At 46.2% G+C, this 21,027-nt stretch overlaps 1 protein-coding gene across 10 annotated transcripts in view; it reads left to right on the top strand.

Annotated features, from left to right (window-relative positions):
- The window catches only part of LOC143208633 (latrophilin Cirl), a 427,202-nt gene that overhangs the window by 385,563 nt on the left and 20,612 nt on the right, over nt 1-21,027 (top strand). For 9 of the 10 annotated variants that reach the window (XM_076423213.1, XM_076423211.1, XM_076423207.1 and 6 more), the window contains 7 exons: nt 10,626-10,732; nt 13,865-14,048; nt 16,479-16,654; nt 17,478-18,119; nt 20,009-20,423; nt 20,527-20,752; nt 20,837-21,002. In XM_076423213.1, coding sequence (XP_076279328.1) covers nt 10,626-10,732; nt 13,865-14,048; nt 16,479-16,654; nt 17,478-18,119; nt 20,009-20,423; nt 20,527-20,752; nt 20,837-21,002 — 1,916 coding nt within the window. Of the gene's footprint in view, nt 1-10,138; nt 10,246-10,625; nt 10,733-13,864; nt 14,049-16,478; nt 16,655-17,477; nt 18,120-20,008; nt 20,424-20,526; nt 20,753-20,836; nt 21,003-21,027 lie in introns of all 10 variants that reach the window. The other variant, XM_076423208.1, reaches the window with a different exon arrangement.

Raw genomic sequence — 21,027 nt, 5'->3', positions numbered from 1 at the left:
GACTTCTATTTTTCCCTTCCGATTTCAGCTCGGTTTCCGGCGTTTAACCGAGGCTAATTGAGGCCGCGCGAATTCCCAGTAATCTCGTTAGGCGAAATTAGCTGTTCCGTTCGATCGAAAGACGCTGACGCGATTCGGAATAACTGTCGCACGGTTAGGTCAGCCTTTGCCATCGTTGTTTCGTTTCCTACCGGTTCGCTTTTAACGCTGGATTTGCTCGGTTTTCAATTTTTTTCCGATCGATTCCGGCATAGACGTTCCCCGGAATCGATCGGAACAGATCGTTACCCGGCTCTTTCAGGATTTTCATTAGTCGAATCGATGGTTAAAATGCTAATAGACTCCGACTGTAATTGGCGATTAAGCGCTAAAGCGATGATAAACTATTAACACGCTGCGGGTCCTGCGTCGACACCCCGCTTAAGCTGCTTAGCCGATCCAGCCGATAATGGCCCGCTACATCTTCCGCGATGCTATTTAAAAGAGCCAAGGAACTAGCATCCTTTTACCTTTAACAATCGATTCGATCCTCGAAGTAAGCCGGCCTACAGCCGCTCGCGTTTTATTAACACGTTCTATACATAAATATAAATATACACGAAATAGAACAACCGATGGCAAGTTCTAAATGAATGCAACCGGACAAAATGGTTGGAGGGCCTAGAATTAAGTTACAAAATCTTGGCGGTCGCATTCTCGGGCGACCGGGGCGCTGTTACGGAATGCAAACGCGGGGCAACTATTTCACATTTGCCATATCTCGTCCGGGGAATAAATTCCTGGCAAGTAACCGCGTAATATCTGGTTGTATTCAGCTCGCGAGATTGTACCGGCGCGTGCGTGTGTCGGTGCCCTCTCTCAAGTTCCGTCGACAAAACTCGTTTAATCCTCCGGCAGATTAAGAGGAAGAGACTCTTCGCGGAGAAAGAGAGACAGAAAGCCGCTCCCAGTTAGGTACTTAAAAGTATTCCAATCACGGAAACGTGGGGAAAGTCCGACGAATATTTCTAGTTACCCCTGGTGTCGCGGTGTCTGGGGTGGTTAGGGGGGAGGGGCGAGAGGCGGCACCAGATACAGGTGAGGATGAGTAGGGGGTGCGAAATCGGGGAGAAGTTCCGAGGCGAATCCCTGCACACGAACTCTGCCACGCCAGGAGAACGTCACTGTGTATATACGAAGCACGAAGCACAAATATCGCACTCTCCGTGATATCCTTGCTCCATCTTGACACACAAGCGACCAACTGCATGCCTCGGTTATTGTCTAATGTACTTGCAGTGAGAATTGCTGGATATATGTGCGCTCGACGCAGCCGCGATCGTGTCCAATTCGATTCTCGATCATTGCAACGCTTCGCGCTGGCCAGTGGCGCATCCGCTGCAATGATCTCCCGAAATTTTTCATTTCACGATCCTGGACACTATATCAATTGTTTGACATCTCACGATCGCGGTAGCAACCCGAGCATTCGCAGAGGGAGACTATCAACTATGTCTATCAACGTTTGCAGTAATGATTAACGAAGGAACTATGAAACGCTTTTCAAGTCTCCCTCTCCGAAGATATCATTCCAGGTGTAATTATTAATCTTTATATATATATACATATATACATAAAAGAACGCCACGTGTGCTGCCATGGATCTTTCCCTTTTCTCTTGTCACCGTCCGCAATGCCACGAAGAGCTCCTGCGCTGTGTTCTCTCGTTTTACCACTTTGTCATGTGTCTGCGAGGGAAATTACATATCCTGGGGGAAATTCTTGGTGGAAAAGAGGCTTTTTCGTCGACGTTCGTCACGCTCGCTCGTCTCACCAGTATACATACATATATATATATACACTTTGTAACCATCGGACGCATCGGTTCACACATGGAATTCTGCACGAATCATTTCCTATCGATTCTATGCTTGATTAAACGCAACTCTACCAGCAACAGGAGCAAAAGGAATATTAACTGGAGAGAGAACGCGCGTTCGATTATTTACGGCGACCACTTGATTCGCTCTTTTTTCTCTTTTACGATCGCCGAGAATATGCGATAGAATATCGGGGAACGTCCTACCACTATCCGGAGTGCGTAACGCGGCTGTTTCAATAATATCTCAGATGCTAAAAAAGATTATTACTGTGAAATATCATGCAGAGGGACCTGTCGAACCGTGGATAAACGTATCCACGGATTACTCACGACGTTCCGCTAGTTAAACACGCGGATCGAAAGCGATCGGGAGCATGGGTAACGCGAAATCATTTTTGGATCGCGGGGTTTTGCACGGTTTGATTTTTTCGAGAGATTAGAGAAATTAATAAGCTGCAAAGTAACGGAGCGCAACGTTTCTCCTCGCTTCGGTTCAATCAATCCATGATATTCAACGGAATTCAATTTTCCATTCTACCTATGAACAACGTGCATCGAAGTATTCGCTCCACCGTGTTCTCATTCACAATCTGTGATCGAATCTCTTTTAATTCGTTTCTATCAATTCGGTTTGGCTCTGGAAAAGTCTGATAAAAAAGTGCCAGGTTTAACGTTTTTCTAGGTTGCTACATATCAAATGTCCGATTTTATGCATTGTATGCTAGCGCGCGTTCAAATCGAAAAATACTAATAGTATATCTGCAGATGTATTGTGTACTGCTTTAAAACCTGGATTCTACGCGTTCATGGAAAAATTGTTATGAAACATAATTGATTGAAAATAGAGTAGCATCAGAGAAGCTCTACGGTACGGTGAACAAATTTCAGTCGGATTTTTCACAATCGAAGGCCCATCTGTCGCTTCCTACGTTCTGCTTCTCTGACCTCTGGATTGGTTAGAGGACAAAATTACGTTCCTTACTATTAAATAGTTACAGCGAAAAACCGGACATTTCACGTGCAACAATGTCTAGATATACGCTACTTCGTAAAATTAATGGAGCACTGAATCATAACCGAAAAACTCTCGATTTATTTATCTATCATTGTAACGCTTACGTCACTAATCAAAATTCTCTGCGATATTTTTGTAAGCCTCAAGTATAAATTAATCTGCGATCATCCAGAACATAAAAATCTACAATAATCGTGAAATTTGTCAGTAAAAACAGTAAAGAAGTTTAAAAGTAGTTTCGCTTCAAAAAAGAGTTATTGACATATGTAAGGGTTAAAGGGTCAATTCTGTAGTTTCACGCCCCAGAACTCGTTTTTAAGTGTCTCCATCGTTACAAAATAGGGTGAGATATTAAAGCTGCGTTTCTTCTATTCTTATTTTGAGTGGACGGAATCAGAAGCTGTAATATATTGCTATGATTTTAATATTATTTGAAAAACATGTTCTGTGTGTTTATTTGTAATATATTTCTTTCATGTTTGTTTTAACTGTCCGACCCGCCTTTTCTCTACAGGAGTTCGAAGGTGGACAATTTTTTGGTTATAATTAAGCGTCCTTCAATTCCGTAAAGTTCAAATTAGGTCGTTCAGAAAGTTCTGTGTTCCTGCTCAAACAAATTTGCGCATCTCAATTTGCGCATGCTTGTTTATTCCAGAATACCTAACTCGTAAAAATCCAAAATTTTCTGGCAGAAATGCCGACGCGGCGTTGGCCGGTGAAAAGTCTCATTCGGAATAATAGTTGAATCGCGACGATGTTGTTTTCTTTAGGGACACCTGGTATACGCGTAGCAGGTCGACGGACGAGTCGATCATTCGGGGCGGGTCGGGCGACACGGAACCGCCATTCGCGGCTGGAAATTGGGGCGCGAAATGAGGTCCGCGCGGGTACACGGATTCAGTTTTAGCCGAAAACACGCTGGCCATCGGGAGCGACGGGAGATCGCGGTGAAACCATAACAGCGTATATACGTGGATACCGAGTGCTCGCGCGCGCGCGCGCGCGCGATCGAGCGAGCGGTACCCGGCGTGAAATTAATGGAGGAGGCTCCCTGCAAGTCGGTGTATCGGCGAAAAATCAATTAACCGGGCTCCCCCCGTACTCAGGCAGATTATGAAAAATCATTCGGCTGGGCTCTCGTATCAGGAATCGCGAGGCTGTAACGCGAGTCGAGTCACGCCTACGGTTCCGACAAGGAAACGGAACCTGTGTACATGTATGTGCGAAAGGTTCGATTCAACGAGAGAAATCGAGAGGAAGGCTCCGGTCGAGAGAGCTCAGAGAGAGAGAGAGAGAGAGAGAGAGAGAGAGAGAGCGAAACCGAGGCGTTTCCCGTTTCACCGTGTCGAGATTCCCGTAACTTTTTAATCGCCGGTGGAATTTCTTTGTGCAAGCGAACCCGCCGGATTGTTCGCGAGGACTCACGACGCACACGGACCACCGAAAATCGCCGGGAAAACCCATTTTCCCTTTGACACACAGCGCCGGGATCCGGCTCCGCTCCGCTCTGCTCCGCGCTCGCCTCGCGTCGCATCGTCGCGCCGCGCGAGGCCGGACCGACGAATAAAACCAGGGGAAGAAACGCGCGGGTGTACGGGGGAAAATTGAAAATCGGTCGCTTTGAGAAACTCGAACGGTCGTTCATTCAATTCGCCGTCCCGTGTTCATGAAATAGGATTACCGCGTTACGAGCTCCCGCGAATCGATCGAACCGAGTCCTTCGTGCGACGCGTCGCGCGGAGCTTTCAACGCGTCCTCCGCATGGAAGCTGCGATAATATTCCCCGTAGAGCCAACTCGCGCTACAGGTTACATTAGAGCCGTCATTCCTCCACTGTGGGCATCAGTTTTTCAAATGAAAATTTCGTGCATCATTTTATTTCCCGAGATAACGAGATTTCTATTTTATACGTGTGTAAAATTTGAAGAAGATTGATCAACTCGTATGCTGAGGAAATCGTACAAGAATTTGGGTAGTAATAGAGAAAGTTGCACAAAAATTTATTATCTTGCAATACTCCCAAATGTTTCAAAAACGTTAAAGTAATACGATAACGAAAAGTGTACAGAAATTTTGTCGGAGTCATCAGCGACCCCGGAACATCTAATTCAGGATGAAATTAACACGGCGACGACGTCTTGATATATTTATGTGAACACTTTAGGATTTGTTGAATTACCTTTAGCCTAACAGTAATAAAATGACTGTTTTTCGTTGGGCAAGTTTGTTATCCTAGTTAAAACTCGAATAAACCGAGAAAATCGCAGGAAGTTTTGCACTTACCGCGGATAACAAGAGCGTCGGGCGAAATAAGGTAATTAAAGTAACTATTTTTTTTCCGAGAACTGTACGCGGTCGATGAAAAGAGCTTTTTCGTTCGCGAAGCGAAGGAACAAAGATGGAGGACGCGCGAGGATGGAAACATTATATTTATTTCTGGTGAAAATGAATTTTCTCTCGGAAGGGACAGGAATTAAAAGGGATTCGTTCCGCGAGCATAAAGTTAGAAACACGGGTGCCGCGGCTACACAAAAGAAATAAAATGTCGGAAATGTAAAGCATAAAATTCAACAATTAAGGGAGGTTATAAATAGTAAAACATTCCCGGACGGTTCGTGCAAGAGCCTTTTTACACGAGAGATGTACTTTGCAGCCCTTAGGTGTCGCGTGACACGGAGGCGTCGCGGCCCGTTCCCTTTTGCGTTATTAAACGCTAGGCGCATAAATAAGGATATCGTAAATCATCGGCCGGAGCTTTAGATAGAAGAAAAACGCTGGGTTTCGGGCTATCATTTGAATAAACTTTTCTGTAGGGCTTTAAGGTCTGAGCTTTATTTAAAACGCATATCGGTGATTTTCAATGCTTCTCCTGCGCGAAACAGAATATTCCCCGAACGTTGCCCTACGTGGTTCCTTTAAAAATTAATGAAAATTAAGTCTCGGACTTTTGGGAAAAGCTCCACGACGAGATTTTTTGCCGCTCGGTTGCTATGACATATTAAAGTCAGCTTGAAATAGACCGAGCCGGGAGACGATAACAATAAATTCTGTACACCCCGGAATGCAAATATCGGTGTGTTTGACAGCGTTGAATCGCCAAGATGAACGACGCGACGCGACGGCCCTCGTGAATCGTGCCTAAGCATACTCGGGAGCGAACGCGTCGATACACTCTTTCTGCCGAGCGCCGATTATACACCCTAAACATCCTCGCGTGCGCAAACTACCGTAAATTCGCCGAACGATTTCTCGAATCGCCTGATTCCCTTTCATTTTCGCCGCAACGCCGCCGTAGCTCGTCGTAATCGAATCACCGATGCATCGATCACTCACTCCAGAGCGCAATGATCTCCTGTAAATAGCGCTCACATCGTCTGCATTTCGGAGTAACGAATTTCCGTCTCTCGAGAATATTTATAATGGATCGACCGCTTACTCGAATGTTTTGCCTCGCTTTCTTACAAGCGAGAAAGTCAACGGTCTATACGCGATCGCTATCCGTGCACTCGGATGCGATAAAACAACTTGGAACACTTGTAAAAGAAATAGCTTTTCACGTTGTTATCTGCAGCGGTTATTTACCGGCTCAGAATTTTTATTATTCGAGCGTTATTCGGCCGAGAATCGCGTGAAGTAGAAAAGGAGAAATTTCTTTCGGGCGAAAAATAACAGGGGGGGAGGGTTGCACGGACAAATGACGGGGCGAGCCGTGAACCGGTCGAGACATATTAAATCCGAGGCTGAGCCCACGCGAGACGGAAGGCCTCTGAATCATCGTGAAATCGATGATTAAAGCAGGCAACAAGCGACTCCGCGATACGTGAACGCGCAAACGCAGCCGGGTCAGGACACGAGGCAGGGGAGGTTAAAGGAAACCGAAGCCCTTAATAACGAGCGCCCCAACATCCCCGAAATGGCAATTTTTCGTGTTCGCTCATAATTTATCCGTCTGAAATTACGTTTACCCTTGGCTCTATTCGACGGGGCGGGCGAAATGTGCGGGTGAGAGCAACCCTGCGGAAAAGGGTGACGTCGTATCGAAAAAAGCACGATCACGAAGAATATTAATAACAAATGGAACAGTAATGTTATTCGAAGTGTCCTGAAGTATTGAATTTCTCGTAATTACAAATATTAGCATTTTCACAAAAATTCATAGGCAAGCAATGTGTCTATCATGCTTCCTAGTTTGTTGGATTACATTGTGTAGTTCTAGTGAGAAACGATTATGAAGATAGGAGTTCTGTCCAACGCGTTTCCTTTAAGAACTGGAACAACAGAACAGCTACTATGTAAAGGGAAATAATAAATACAGCGCCGAAGTAGAACGTCTTTGCAGAAAAGCCTGAAACTTTATCGGCACTACAAAGTTTCAGCAGCCCCTCCGAACACGTAACAAATATTCTCCGGAACATAATCGCGCACGAACGCTACACGTCTATGTTCGTTTCCAATATTTTTCCCAGCAGAATAGCTCGCTCGAGCGAACCAATTTTTGTTCTGAATGACAAACTACCCACGCTGTTAAAGGCGTGCAATATTTAAACAATGTTATCCATTATTCGCGCGAAACAATGGCGACTGATAACGCTTCCCGCGATCGACGAAAAATATTCCCTTCGCGTCAACGCTTTCGGGGACACTACATGCTAAGAAAACCGACGCTCGTTAAAACGGAATGGACGTTATTGAATCGAAATCGAATTCCCATGAAATTTCGGATTGAATGATCGTAACCTAAGCCAGCTGATTATATTTCCTGTCTATCGAAATGAACGCGACGGTTTCGTCTCTGCTAGTCATAAATTCGGAACGATCGCCGATAACGGAGAGAGCCGTACGCCGCGTTTCTTCCCCCGTAACATAGTAATCTACGAGCTGGGGCCAATTACGCGGAGTAACCGGAACTTCCCATGGGCTGTCGATACACGCCACTCGAATCACGACGAACCGACGACCCCCGCAAAGTCAACGAGAATTCCGCCCTTTCGTTCGATTGTTCGTCCTCGTTCCGGATCGATCCGCAGCGCGAATTAATCCTTTCCGCTTTTGAAGGAACGATCTCGCTCTCTCTTCCTCTCTCGTCTCTTCGGAAGTTGTACCTCGACCGAGCACGCGTTTGTTGTGCGTACAAAATGGGCGGACAAAAAATAAATGATTCCCGAAACCGGAGAACGTAAGCCAGACCTAGATTCGGTCCGCAAAATTTCCACGTGTAAAACCGACGACCGACGAGGCCGCTTAATCCTCCGAAATAGTGGCTGCCACGCGGACCGATAACAGGCCGTGTGTGGGCTTTGCACCTGCACTTCGCTCCGCACTGGCCAACAATGGCCTGTGTACCCACTTTAATAGCTTCCCCGCTCCGACCGAGATTAAGCCCTGCACACCTTGCCGAATCTAAGATCGCCGTGTATATTATTCACCGTAGAATGCACCGGTGCAACCTACATTCAAATTGTACGAAACTACGTGTCTCCCGCGACTTTTCCAAAAAAATTTAACTACAAATTTCATTATAGCTGCGACAGGCCTGATAGTCTGCATCAGACTTGAAAATGATCGTGGCTCGGAACGAATAGCTTTCGGAAAACCAGAGACACGTTCGTTATTGAAAGTTGCACAGAAAAGACGGGTAAATCCGGTTTTCGACTCAAGTACTCGAAAACATGGCTCGGCCAAGGCTGCAGAAGCTGCAATCGAGCACCGGCGACGCACGTTCCAATTGTATTTCTTCATTAAGTCGCGCGCGGGTCGGGATCGATCGGTTCGTTACCGGCGACTCCTCCGTTTCCGGTGTGACCGCGTCGACGATATTTTCGTAATAGCATTAAAAGCAACGAAGCAGCTTCCTTTGTGCGTCCCCATCTCGTCGCCTGGGATTTCATTCAATTTATCGATTTACTTTCCGCGGGACGATTTCGTTTCGAGAGCAAGTTACGGGGAAGGGGGCGACGCGATAAGACGATTAGAGTACATTTTAAATCGAACAATCGTCGCGAACGAGGCGCTGCGCGTCGTCCGATTACCGGTGGAAAATGAAAACGTGTCGCTGGTAAACGGAGATCGGGACATCGCTCGAACAGAAGGGAAGGAACGTTGACTTCTCGTCCCATTGTACTCCGCGAGAGACTGAGCTTTAAGAGTTAAGAGTTCTCTCCTTCGCGATTCCCAAGAACGAGATGCCTTTTAACGAACAAGGGTCCCGGTAAAGTACCAACGAAGAAGTGGAGGGAGGGGGATCGCCGTGACGCAGAATTCCTCTCGAAAGTTTACCATTTCGTGCCACCGATACTTTCGCATTCGGCCATTAAGCGCTCTCTTGAGGGAGAGAGAGAGAGAGAGAGAGAGAAACCGCGGTGCGCGGCGCGGCGCCCGTAAGAACGCCAAAGACTTTGCTCGAAACTTCGATTATTGTCAACTTGGCCGCAGACCGTTCGAAAAGCATCTTCTTTTTCTAAGGCAACGTCATCCCCCTCTGCATGATTTTCTGTACATAGCCGTGGAGAAACATTAACACCGGACGAAATTCGGCACACGACACACGTACGGGCTCGTCCGGCCCGCCTTCGACCGCCTCTATTGTTGCTTCTAAAACTCTTGCAAACCCTTGTCTCTACTAACCCATTGTCCTGGAAACGACATCAGACGTCTATTGTCACTAACACTTTTGCTGAAGCTACCGCGACTCATTCTCGCTTTTTCCGGTGTGATCACGTACGTACGACGGGCGTGGGCATTGTTCAAAGTGCTTTAAAAGTGTTCGTTCCAACGACACCCGAAAATCTTATTTCATTCAGGGAAACAGGAATCTTTCTCTTCGTTCCACAATCTATTTTATTCTATACTACGTGTTCGAACAGATGTTTCAAAAACGAAGAGAATTTAGAATACATATACATATTGGAATGAAGTTGCAGACTGATTAATTTTTCAAGAAATTATATAGTTGTAACAAAACGAAAGGGTGAGAGTCACTGATTTTTTTTTATTTTTGAGGAAAACATGCCCAAGCCTGTCTCGTGCAAGAACTGAAATTCATTCGTCCATGAGTCTTGTGATATATCAATTCCGAGTGTTCGTTCCCTGAACAAATTTCCAAGTGAAGTTGCGGATCGGATGAAGGGTTTCAAGGTCGATTTCGATCCCCCTCAGGCGCCATAGCCTTTGATTCTCGGTTCGTGATTCCGTCGAAGGACGCTGAATCTCCCGCAATCATTGTCCTCTGGGGTAACGTTCTCTTGCTCACGTGACGATTGCAGGTGTAATTATCGTAATTCCTGTATGGTGGACGTGCGCAGCGACATTTTCGAGGAGGACCCGTGTCCCGGAACCGGGAAGTACATCGAGGCGCAGTACTATTGTCTAGGTTGGTGCAATATTTTTCTTTTCGCTTGTCCAAGTCCTTCCCACGGTCTAGAGATCGAAACGAGAAGATCGGCAGCAGCCATTTTAAAGCGTTAATACCGGCACAAAGGGGATAAAGAGGATAGTCGAAGGTCGGAATAATCGCGAGGAAAATGCCTCCGATCTTCGATACCTTCTCCTTCTTTTGTGAGATCGATCGAGCCGTTGGAGGAAGCTTGGATTTCGGAGCGAACACGAGTTGTAAATCGCGATCTACGTCGAAAAAGTCTCTCGATCCAACCCCCATTACGGTCAAAGAAAAGGGACAGAGTATCCATGGTACAGTGCACTTGGTAAGGGTGCACTTTCGATTAACCGCGATTCGAAACCCTCGATATCCAGGTGCAACAACCAGCAGAACTGCAGCATCGTTGCGTCCACTATGCAATTCGGCGATCCTTGTCCCAACACGCACAAGTACCTCGAAGCACATTATCGATGCGTGTCTGGTAAGTAAAACACTGATTTTTATATCCATCATTTGCTACGAATCTCTTTCTCTCTCGCCAGTGTTCATTTGGCGTAGAAACGACCGTTCCTTGTCGTTATCAAATTGTCATTGTCAAAATTGATTTTATTATAGTCAGGTAAAGTGATCATTTTATTCATTTAGTGTTTCATTTTAAATCGAAGATGACAGTAAAATTATGTTTCAAGATTATGTTTCTGGAGCACTGTCTTTTGTGCACGAAATAAAAAAGTTACAGATTTTCGTATAGAATGGCCATCTTACTCCGATCTATGCTGGAAGATAAAAGCACGATCAGAGAATACCCGTTTTTACGGGCACATTCCGTCGAAATTATGTGCGGTCTCTCTAGCTTCTGATTTTTCTCGGGAATGACGATGGAAATTGGTTACTTTTTTGTCCACGCGGAGGTAAAGAGGCAAAAAGCTCGACGCAGACCGCGAGAATCGATTAGAGTTTCCCGAAGTCGCTTATGATTCACGTTGCCTACGTTACTGCAAGCCCGTGTGTCCCGATAAAGATCTCCCGGCAGCTTGCATCGACTATGCGCTCTCGAGACAGAAGAAGTATAAAGGGAAAAAACGTGCAAGAGAAGTGAAAGAGAAAGGGAGAGAGGGAGAGAGAAGGAGAAGGTGGAAGAGTTCGCGAGAGACGTGATCTTTGCAATCGAGAAATCGATCGTAGGGGATCGGTAACGCGAGATACACGCGTCGAGCGTTTCTGACGTGTTTCGTACCGTAATGAAACTCTTCCGCGAGCCAATAAGAGCAGAGAGTCCCGGGAGATTGCTGTAAGCATCGATCGTTACCTTCGATGATACTGCGATTCAACTGTGGCGAAACGATGCGACGCATCGGCACGTTATTGTGAATTTGCATCGAGTCGCTCGCCTCCATAAACAGCTCCCCGATTAATTCTCTCGCGATCGATGCATCCGGTTTTATTGTTGTCACTGTTAATCTTTTATTTATCGGGTTGTTAAGTGTCCGAAAAAAAGTAATAGCCAATCTTGATCTGAATATCCGATCGCTATCGTTTCTCCACACGTCCAACACTAAGATTGATCTCCATTTTTGCAATTGATGTCCGGGGAGTTAAGCTCACTCGCGTTGCAAATTATTAGATATACAATCACTTGAAAATTATTTAGACAGTTTAACCGTTTCATAATGTCTCTTGGCTAATTGTGAAAGGATTAGATCGATGCTTTATTCATATAAAGCGACATTTACCGTCACATGATAAATATGGAGATTGTAGAGTCTGAAGATTTCGCTGCGGGGCGAACTTGATCGACAAAATTCGCAAAACTGCAATCTACTTAGAACAAGAAGTAATAAGAAGATTAAGAGGCGTAGTTTATGTCAGTGCTTAACATTTTCAAGAAGGTATCTTTAAAAAAAATTGATATTGCGTCTACGTCACGAGACTTGAGAATACTTGACTACGGATTTTACGGCAGAGAAAAATCTTTGAAAAAGTTTAATGAGATTTTCATCTTCTTGAGAACATGATCAAACTCTTGATAGGGTAAAGGAATCTTTTACCGCAGTCTAGTAACGGGATTCAACTAAATCGTATTAAAAACATCTAGGCGATGTATCTAGTGAACAATCGATATCGTTTTGCTAGGGCAGAGTTTAGTCCGACCCTTTCACAATCAACCGAATCGAAATATTCTTTAAATTAATTTCAATTATTACAAAGACGATATAAAAATGGCAACAGCAAGTTGAAGAATGATCTATTCAGGCGAAGACGATCATGCGACGTTCGCTCTCGCGGTCCACTAAAACCGGCGGGCGACACAATCACTTATTGGACCATAAACTGTCAACTCCCTCGGCTCTCTGTTTGCCTTTCACGGCTCCCGACACATCGGTCGTGTCGTGATCGATACTCAAGAGGCTCGATACATCGGTCTCGGAGCACTGACGTACATTCAGGGGGAGTCGGATCTGGTTGGTAGCCCCGATACCACGAGCGAGCGAGAGAGAGTTTCTCCCTTTCTCGCCCTCTCACCGCGTTACCAGTCGCGCATAGCTCTCTCTTTCTCTCGCACGGCCGACTATCGTAACGGATATCGGCGACGTCCGGTATTTTACCTTATCGCCAACCCCTTCGGCCAATAAAGATGACCCCTATAGAGATAGTACCGCGAAATACGCGGACCATCCCACTCGGGGATTAACTGCCGTCGCCATCTTGGGTTAAAGATCGTTTTCTCCTCTTAGGCCAGATATAGTCGCGATATCAGCCGCGAGGCAGGCTAATCTCGTCCCCTGGCTCGCCTTATGGTCGAAGCATTCGTTTTCGGGTATATTTCTGTCACGATCCGCCATCGAAACATCGGGAAGAACGTACCGAAATCTATCGCTTATTATTTACTTCATCGGGGATTAAATCGGCGATATAAGCACCGAATGCCATCCCCGACTCTTCGAACCGCCTTGTCGAATAAATGGATAGAGAGACCGTTAAGGAGAGGACTCCTTTGATTTCCGATCTCTTCAAGAAAACCAATATGTCGGAGTGCTCGAACCCTTTCGACGAGTTCTGGTAACAATCGGCGCCGCGTACGGTTTCGCCCGATTAATATCTATCAACGTAACCTCCGATTAATTTCACGTTCGATCCCGGGTAACCGGTAAAAACAAGGTTCAATCGACGAGATTAAAGACGTTTTCACCACAACGTTGCAATTCCACGAGAAACAAACGGACGCTTGGTGGTTCTGGCTAAGAGAGAGAAAGAGAAAGAAAGAGAGAGAGAGAGAGAGAGAGAGAGAGAGAAGCAAGGAGAATCTACGGGAGATTGATCCCCGCCCTCCCTTCAAAGAAGGTTTAAAATATCCCCGTCGTTTGAGCCGGCTGAGAAGCTCGTCTACCCCCGGCGAGCCCCTCAAATCACTTTCCTTCTTAATTATACCCGGCGTTCGAATCCGATAAGCTCGTAGACGAGCTCTTAGGATCCTCGGCCACCCTCCGAGAGACCGACGTCTCTGCTTTCCCGCGTGTTCGCCGACGCCACCTCGGTTACAAAACCCGCCTCAAACCCCCGCCGCTACTATAGCCCTTCCAACGTTAAAACGAGCTCGACGAAACACTTGCAGCAGCGACAACCACGACAACGTCCCGTCCGAGTCCGCCGTGGATCATGACTTCGCAGCCGAGCGTTTGGAGCACGGCTAAGCCGACTGTCAGGCCTCCCTCTAGGATTACGACACCCCCGGCTCAGCAGCCACCGCAGCCGCCGGCACCGTCCACCCCGGCACTGCCAATAACCACCACATCAAGGTCAGTACAGTTTACTTTCACATCCACACGCACGGCTCTTCGCGTTCCATTCAAATGGACAGCCGATCGGTCCCAACACTTCATTACTTTTGGTAATTGTTTACCCTAGGGGAGCCAGATCTGTGTCTGGAGCTTGACATATGTCGTCGACGACACTCCCTCGAACAACTTCCAAAAGGTTTTCCTAAAAAATGAGTAGTGATGTCGCGATATATTACGCGGAAACTTCGGGACCGAAATGTTACTTGCAAGAAGAGTGCAAGGTCGATGAGTCTCAGATTTGATTGAAACAGATAATGGTTATATAGTATAATGGAGTATACAGTCCACGACAAAAAGATGGCACACCCGTAAATATTGCTATTTCTTAAAACTGTGATAAAATTTGATATGTTTCTCTCGGTGTATGTACTTCGGTGGAGCTTCTAGCTTACTTACACCGGCGGAGGTCAGCGGAGGTTGCAGACTCTAGTCTAAATGTAAACAACCGGGGTCACCGGCGCGACAAATTGATGGCACATTCTTAAAATTCTTTCTCTGCAGTTAACACTAGACCGTCAAACTGTTTGTATCGTGTACTGTTTGACTGTGCATTAAATATTGTGTGCGTTTCTTATTACTATAGAAATTACATACACTATGGGTACTGGAAAATCGTTATCCGATGCTGAAATAAAAACGATTTTGACATTGCATAAAGAGAATTACTCGATTTCAAAAATTGCACGTATTATACATCGGAGCAGAAAAGTGGTGTATAATTTATGAAAAAATCCCAAAACATACGGAAAAAAAAGAGTTCTGGTCGACCAAAAGCAGTAAGCAATCGCGGAAAACGTGCAATTTTAAAAGAAGCTTCGAATTCTTCGGGAACAGCACGACAAATCGTTAAAGCAGCAGGCGTACATACACATATACGTAATGTGCAAAGGATAATAAAAGAATGTCCGCACTTGGTTCGAATGAAATTGAAGAAAAAACCACCTTTAACCGCTCAGTATAAATCAGAGCGTCTGAAATTTGCACATGAGCACATACATTGGAGAAAAAAGTGGCGTCATGTTATTTTTAGTGATGAGAAGAGGTTTAATCTAGATGGACCGGATGGTTTCGCACACTATTATCACGACCTGCGAAAAGAAGAAAGAATATTAAGCCGCAGACACATGGGTGGCGGAGGAGTAATGCTTTGGGCCGGAATTGGGTATCGAGGGGTGACTGAAGTAAAATTTATAAAGAAAACTATGAACAGCAAAATTTATATAGTTTTGATAGACGAACAATTAACTAAATTCGGACGGACAATTTCCGGGGAAAATTTTACATTTCAGCAGGATAATGCAAGTGTGCATACTGCAAAATGCGTTAAGCAGTACTTTGAGCAAAAGAAAATTAGTGTCTTAAAGTGGCCAGCGAGATCGCCAGATCTCAACATAATTGAAAATTGTTGGTCGCATCTCGCAAGACATGTTTATGAAGGCGGAAGACAATTCCAAAGCCTTGCAGAATTGAAAACATGTATACATCAAAAATGGACAAAAATACGTCCAAAATACATTAAAAAACTCTTTAAGTCGCTTCCAACGCGTATGTTGGCTGTTCTGGAGAATAAGGGAGGCCATACAAAATATTAAACACAATGTTATGTTTTTGATGTAGGTAAATCACGTATTTTTTGGTATATGTGCCATCATTTTGTCGTGCCGGTTTTTGTTATTTTTTGTTTCCATAAGCAAACGGACAATTTTCTTTAATTTTATTGTTTGTAATGTAGTTTATTTTGTAGTAAAAATGTGTAAGTACCAAGAAAGACTAGATTTGTCATGTCCAAATGATGAAAACATTGAATTTTCGTGGTGTGCCATCTTTTTGTTGCGGACTGTACATGTTAACAGGAGAACAAGATCTATGTATAACTGTACAAAGTTTCAATCAAATCTGAGATTCGTCGACCTGGCAATCTCCTTGTTAAATCGTGTTACATCCGTTGTTCCTCGACACTACAAAATAGTAAAATTCGTAAAGTGTTTGCAAATATACCCCCCATTTAATTGGTTTGATTTAGCCTAACAAGGGAAAATAATTGCAAAGTTAGTGCATGGACCGATTTCGTTCTCCTTGGGGCCATAAACTTCGACGAATAAGATCTGAGACTCCTCGTTTCCGAGGAGGTATTGCACGTTTTACGGGGCCATCGTTCCATTAATATTTGTCCGAGTAATTGAAGGTAAGTCGAACGGTGGTCACGTAACTCTTCAAAGGCTGAAAAGAAATTCTGCCGCGTCCGTTAGCGAAAGCGGACCGGTCAGACGGTTCCTTGGAATCGAGTTACAAGGTGCTCTCTCCTAAGGAGAAATATTTTCGTTACTTGGTGGCCCGGAACTTGTACGTTCGAGAACTAAAAATGACGAACCCCTTCCGTCTTTGTAGTCCTACGTCGACGAAGTCTCCGATCGATATGGAGGTCCCCGACGTGGACCAGGACGTAATACTTCCGGCGAATGTTCCGTCAGCGAACGCGCCAGTGATGCCTGCGATCGTCCCTGAGACCACTCAGGCCACAACGACGTCGACCTCTTCTTGGAGAACGAGTCGGAGGACCACTGGTGAGTTGCTCGACCGTTTAAATACCTTTCCTCGACGGTAAGCGCATTAAGGACCGAGTCGTTTGCAAGAATGTTATTTGTATCCAACTCGATCCTCCGTCGCAACCCTATTTTACATTTTTCCGTCGCGAGTCGAAACCGACATCGGCATTCCGGATTTTTCCGCAGCGTCCTTTCTCTTTAACCCTCGCGTTATTAATATCCGCGCGCGTCGCGTCTCCGTAACGTAACACAGTGATCAGCGCCAAATGAGCCTCGATGGTTTCAACAAAGCAAGATTTATCGAGTGAATGTCCATAACTGGTTGGAACTATCCACCGTCGATTATGGTCGACGCGTCGGCTCGGCCGAGGGCTTGTCGGCTGTCAATTACAGTCGGCGATCGTGCCGAAAGGGTTAATGCTCAAAGGGCAGGTGTCGGAGCTTCCGAATTTCAGCTGTCTCTCAATCAAACGAGGGAAGACATGCAAAAATCCACACGAGCTCCGACAGAAATGTCTTCACCGATCGATCTCGCTTTTAACCGGACTTCTGTATAATACCAATCGGTGCACGATTACACGGGAAAACGGCGACAAGACAGGGCCGCGTAAATCGTACCGGGCCCCGGACTTCGTGTAGCTCGCGAACTCGTAACAATCACCGCGAAAGATTAAGACACCCCTGGGCATCGAAAATTCCATTTCGCCGGGACCCGATACGATGTCGCGCGTTAAGCCCGGCCCACGGGGGACCGGACACTAGAATCGCATTAAAGCCGGCGCCATTAACTAAAGCCAAGTAACGGGCCAACTAACGCTCGTAACTAACTCAAATATTCCAGTGCCGAGCACGCTGTACCCGGAGTCCAGCTCGAATGGCCAATGGTACGAGTACGGTAGACAAGTGTGTCCCCCGAGGAAGGAAAGGAACCTCTCGTGGAACACGACCAGGGCCGGTGACGTAGCCGTGCAGAGCTGTCCGGGCGGTGCCAACGGACTAGCGAGATGGAGGTGCCTCGGCAAGGGTGAATCCGCGATCTGGCACAGGGACAGCCCGGATTTGAGCGAGTGCCGATCGGTCTGGTTGACCACCCTCGAGAACAGGGTGACCGAGGGCGACGTGATCCTCGGCATCAGTCGGGAACTCTCGCAGGTGACCAACAACAGCCAAGGACTCTACGGCGGCGACATGATGATCACCACCAAGATCATGAAGAACATGGCCGAGAAGATGGCGCAAGACATCCGAACGTACCAGGACGCCAACCAGAGGGAGGTCAGCGTGACCGAACTGCTTCAAGGTGTTGTCCGGACCGGCAGCAATCTGCTCGAGGAGACGCAAAGGGAGTCTTGGAAGGACCTCAGTCATCAGGAGCAGATGAGAGTCGCGACCTCTCTATTGACCGGTCTCGAAGAGAACGCGTTCCTCCTCGCCGACACGCTGATGCACGAGAAAACGATCACTCATGTCGGCAAGAACATACGTAAGTCTTTTCTTCATCTGTTCGATGATACACCCCTGGCGGAAAACACAGTCTGTCAAAGTAATTAAGCGTCTAGCATTTTTTAATCGTTCGCGTGTTTGACGCGGAAAATATTTTTGTCGACGACCAAGGTAAATGCTGTAATTCAAATCACACGTGTAGAAGTTATCTACTCCGTGGATGTTGTCATTATTATTTCACGCTTAACGCTTGACGCACTTATCCTCCGGTAACTATTTTGTAATTTTTGGAAGGCTTGTGGTCCATGGCTAAGGATTTTTTCATTCTCAGTAATATAATCTGATAATTCTAAAATATGTTCTAATATTTTTTGCTGTGCTAATTAAATTCGCATAATAGTTAAGTCTTCGTGTCTTCATAAATGCATACATGATTTCTTCAACAACCATATTCCCGATTTCGATCGAACACGTACTTTTTGCCAGTGGTATTAGCAATCGTATTGTGTTCGAGTTTGTTTCGCGTCACGATTGACGCCGGTGATTAAAGATTTCTGAGGGAGCGGGAAAACGTTGATTCTCTATTAACCCGGCGCAATTATTCATCGGAACTAATACCGCGTGCTGCTCGTTCCGAGGAGAGGCTATCTGCCTGGTGTCCAGTTTATCATCCGTGTTAGATCACCTGTTAAAAGAGAAGTACGTAGCGATGTTGCGAGTTTGCGTCGGACTCGCCCCGGCACAATGGACATGCGAGTACCGTAGGTCCGACTTGAGCATTGGGTCGCATAAATCTAGATCTCTTATCTGGGGAATGCGACGCTAGTAATATCCGGCGTAGATAAAACAAAGATCCAAACCCCGCCGTAATTCTCTGGTGCCTTCCTGGATAATGTTGTAACCCGAGCTTTACCTCTCTCCCGTCCAGCATTATCACAACAAAACCCCGGAGGAAAATTACGAGCAATTTGATTTACTTCCCGGAAGTAAGGTGGCATGGCGTCGCGATCGAGCAGCCCTGGAGGGGATTTATACCGCGCGGTCGAATCAAGTGGTAGCAGCATTAGATCCGCGCGTGATAAATAACGTAACAGTAAAGGGCAAAAAGAGAGAAGATGGGTTTGATGAGCGACAGCCGGCCGGATGCCGTGTAACATAATATTCCCTCCGCCATAGCCGTTCTGCACTTTCTTCCGCACCGCGCCGCGCCGCGCAGAAAACTCGTTGCCATCATCGCGTGCCTCGAATTTTTCTCGTCACTGGCGCCGCGCCGTCACGTTTATGACTGATCGAACAGAACACACGACGCCTACAGAGAAAAAAAGAAAAAGCTCTCCACACGTGCGTTTAGTTTGATTGTTCGGGGCGAAAGTATTAAAATACTTTGTTCGATTCGTACATCGAGATTACAAGACGGTTCGCTCTCTGTCCTTCAACCGCAAAAAGTACACGTCCAATCGGTATCTCTGAAAACGACTGTTGTCAGTGGACGAAGAACACTGCACCCGGGAAGTACTCATAATAATTAGGATACACGGTCATTAGAATCAATCGGAAACCAAAAACTCCATCTAGCATCCCATTAAGACGGAAATACAATAAAAACCACGTTACATTCGCCGGATGCCTGATGGTAGAAGAAGAAACCTAATAATTTCCTTTGACATAATCTGTGGTTGCAGAAGAAATTGTCAGGCTACATTACCGAAGACAATTAGTTAGTGTACGAATGAAATCGCAATTGTTATTGAGCCTTCTGCGAACAGGTTTTCAGCGAAAGCTGAGATGAAGATAAAAAGACGATGTGTTCTCGCTCCTCAGGTTTTCGATGATGCGCAGAATGTCCGTTTAGAAAATGGGATTTTTGTTTGGTATTTCGACGAAGTATTTGAAGGGTTATCGTCACAGATTGATGCTATTGTTGAACAGTTATGGAGGTGCGAGTGCTGGATGCCAGGAACATCGGCGACAAATTGGAAGTGTTCCCGACGGGGGCAGCCCAGCAGAGGTGGACAGCGTCAAACGATCGAGTGGAGCTGACCAGAGGCGCTTTGCTGGAGAACAGCGCGGGCGGCATTGTCCGGTTAGTCTTCATGGCCTTTGACAGACTCGAGGAGATCCTGCAGCCGCAAGCCGAGGTATCGTCGTTGGTGATGAACGAGGACCAGCAACCGCTGCCGAAAAGGAACACGACCAGAGTTCTCAACAGCAAAGTTATCTCCGCGTCTTTGGGCAAAGGAAGGCACATACAGCTCAACGAGCCTGTTAAGGTCTATTTCAAGCATTTGCTCATTAAGAACCACACCAATGAGGTGACCTGCGTCTTCTGGGACTACATTCTCAGGTAATTTCCGAGTTATCGAGATCCCCCGGGAACTATTCCCGAGGCACTCCCGTCTTCCGTTTGACGATCGTATATGTATACTGACTTGCTGATGGTTTTTCAGCGCTTGGTCGGAGGAGGGCTGCCAGATACGTAAGACCAACAAGACGCACACGGTCTGCGAGTGCAACCACCTGACGAACTTCGCCGTTCTCATGGACGTTCACGCGATACGACTCGACATCGAAAATCAAGTCGCCTTGCAGATCATCACGTACATCGGCTGCATCATCTCCGCTGTCTGCCTGGTCCTCGCCATCATGACTTTCCAATTATTTCGCGGACTGAAGGTAACTTAACCCTGCGACACATATCACAACCCTAACACGTATCAAACGAATGATCATTAAACGTCGTCTTTGTGTCCTCCGCAGTCCGACAGAACGACCATTCACAAGAACCTCTGCGTGTGTCTGCTGATCGCGGAAATTTTATTCGTTTGCGGAATCGGCCAAACGAATCAGAGAATTGTCTGCGGCATCGTCGCCGGACTGCTGCACTTCTTCTTCCTGTGCGCGTTCGCCTGGATGTTCCTCGAAGGTACTAAGACCCCCATTAGATCTCC

The sequence above is a fragment of the Lasioglossum baleicum genome, chromosome 5, assembly GCF_051020765.1.
Source record: "Lasioglossum baleicum chromosome 5, iyLasBale1, whole genome shotgun sequence".
NCBI classification, from domain to species: domain Eukaryota; kingdom Metazoa; phylum Arthropoda; class Insecta; order Hymenoptera; family Halictidae; genus Lasioglossum; species Lasioglossum baleicum.
This window is presented reverse-complemented; position numbering and strand designations above follow the sequence as displayed.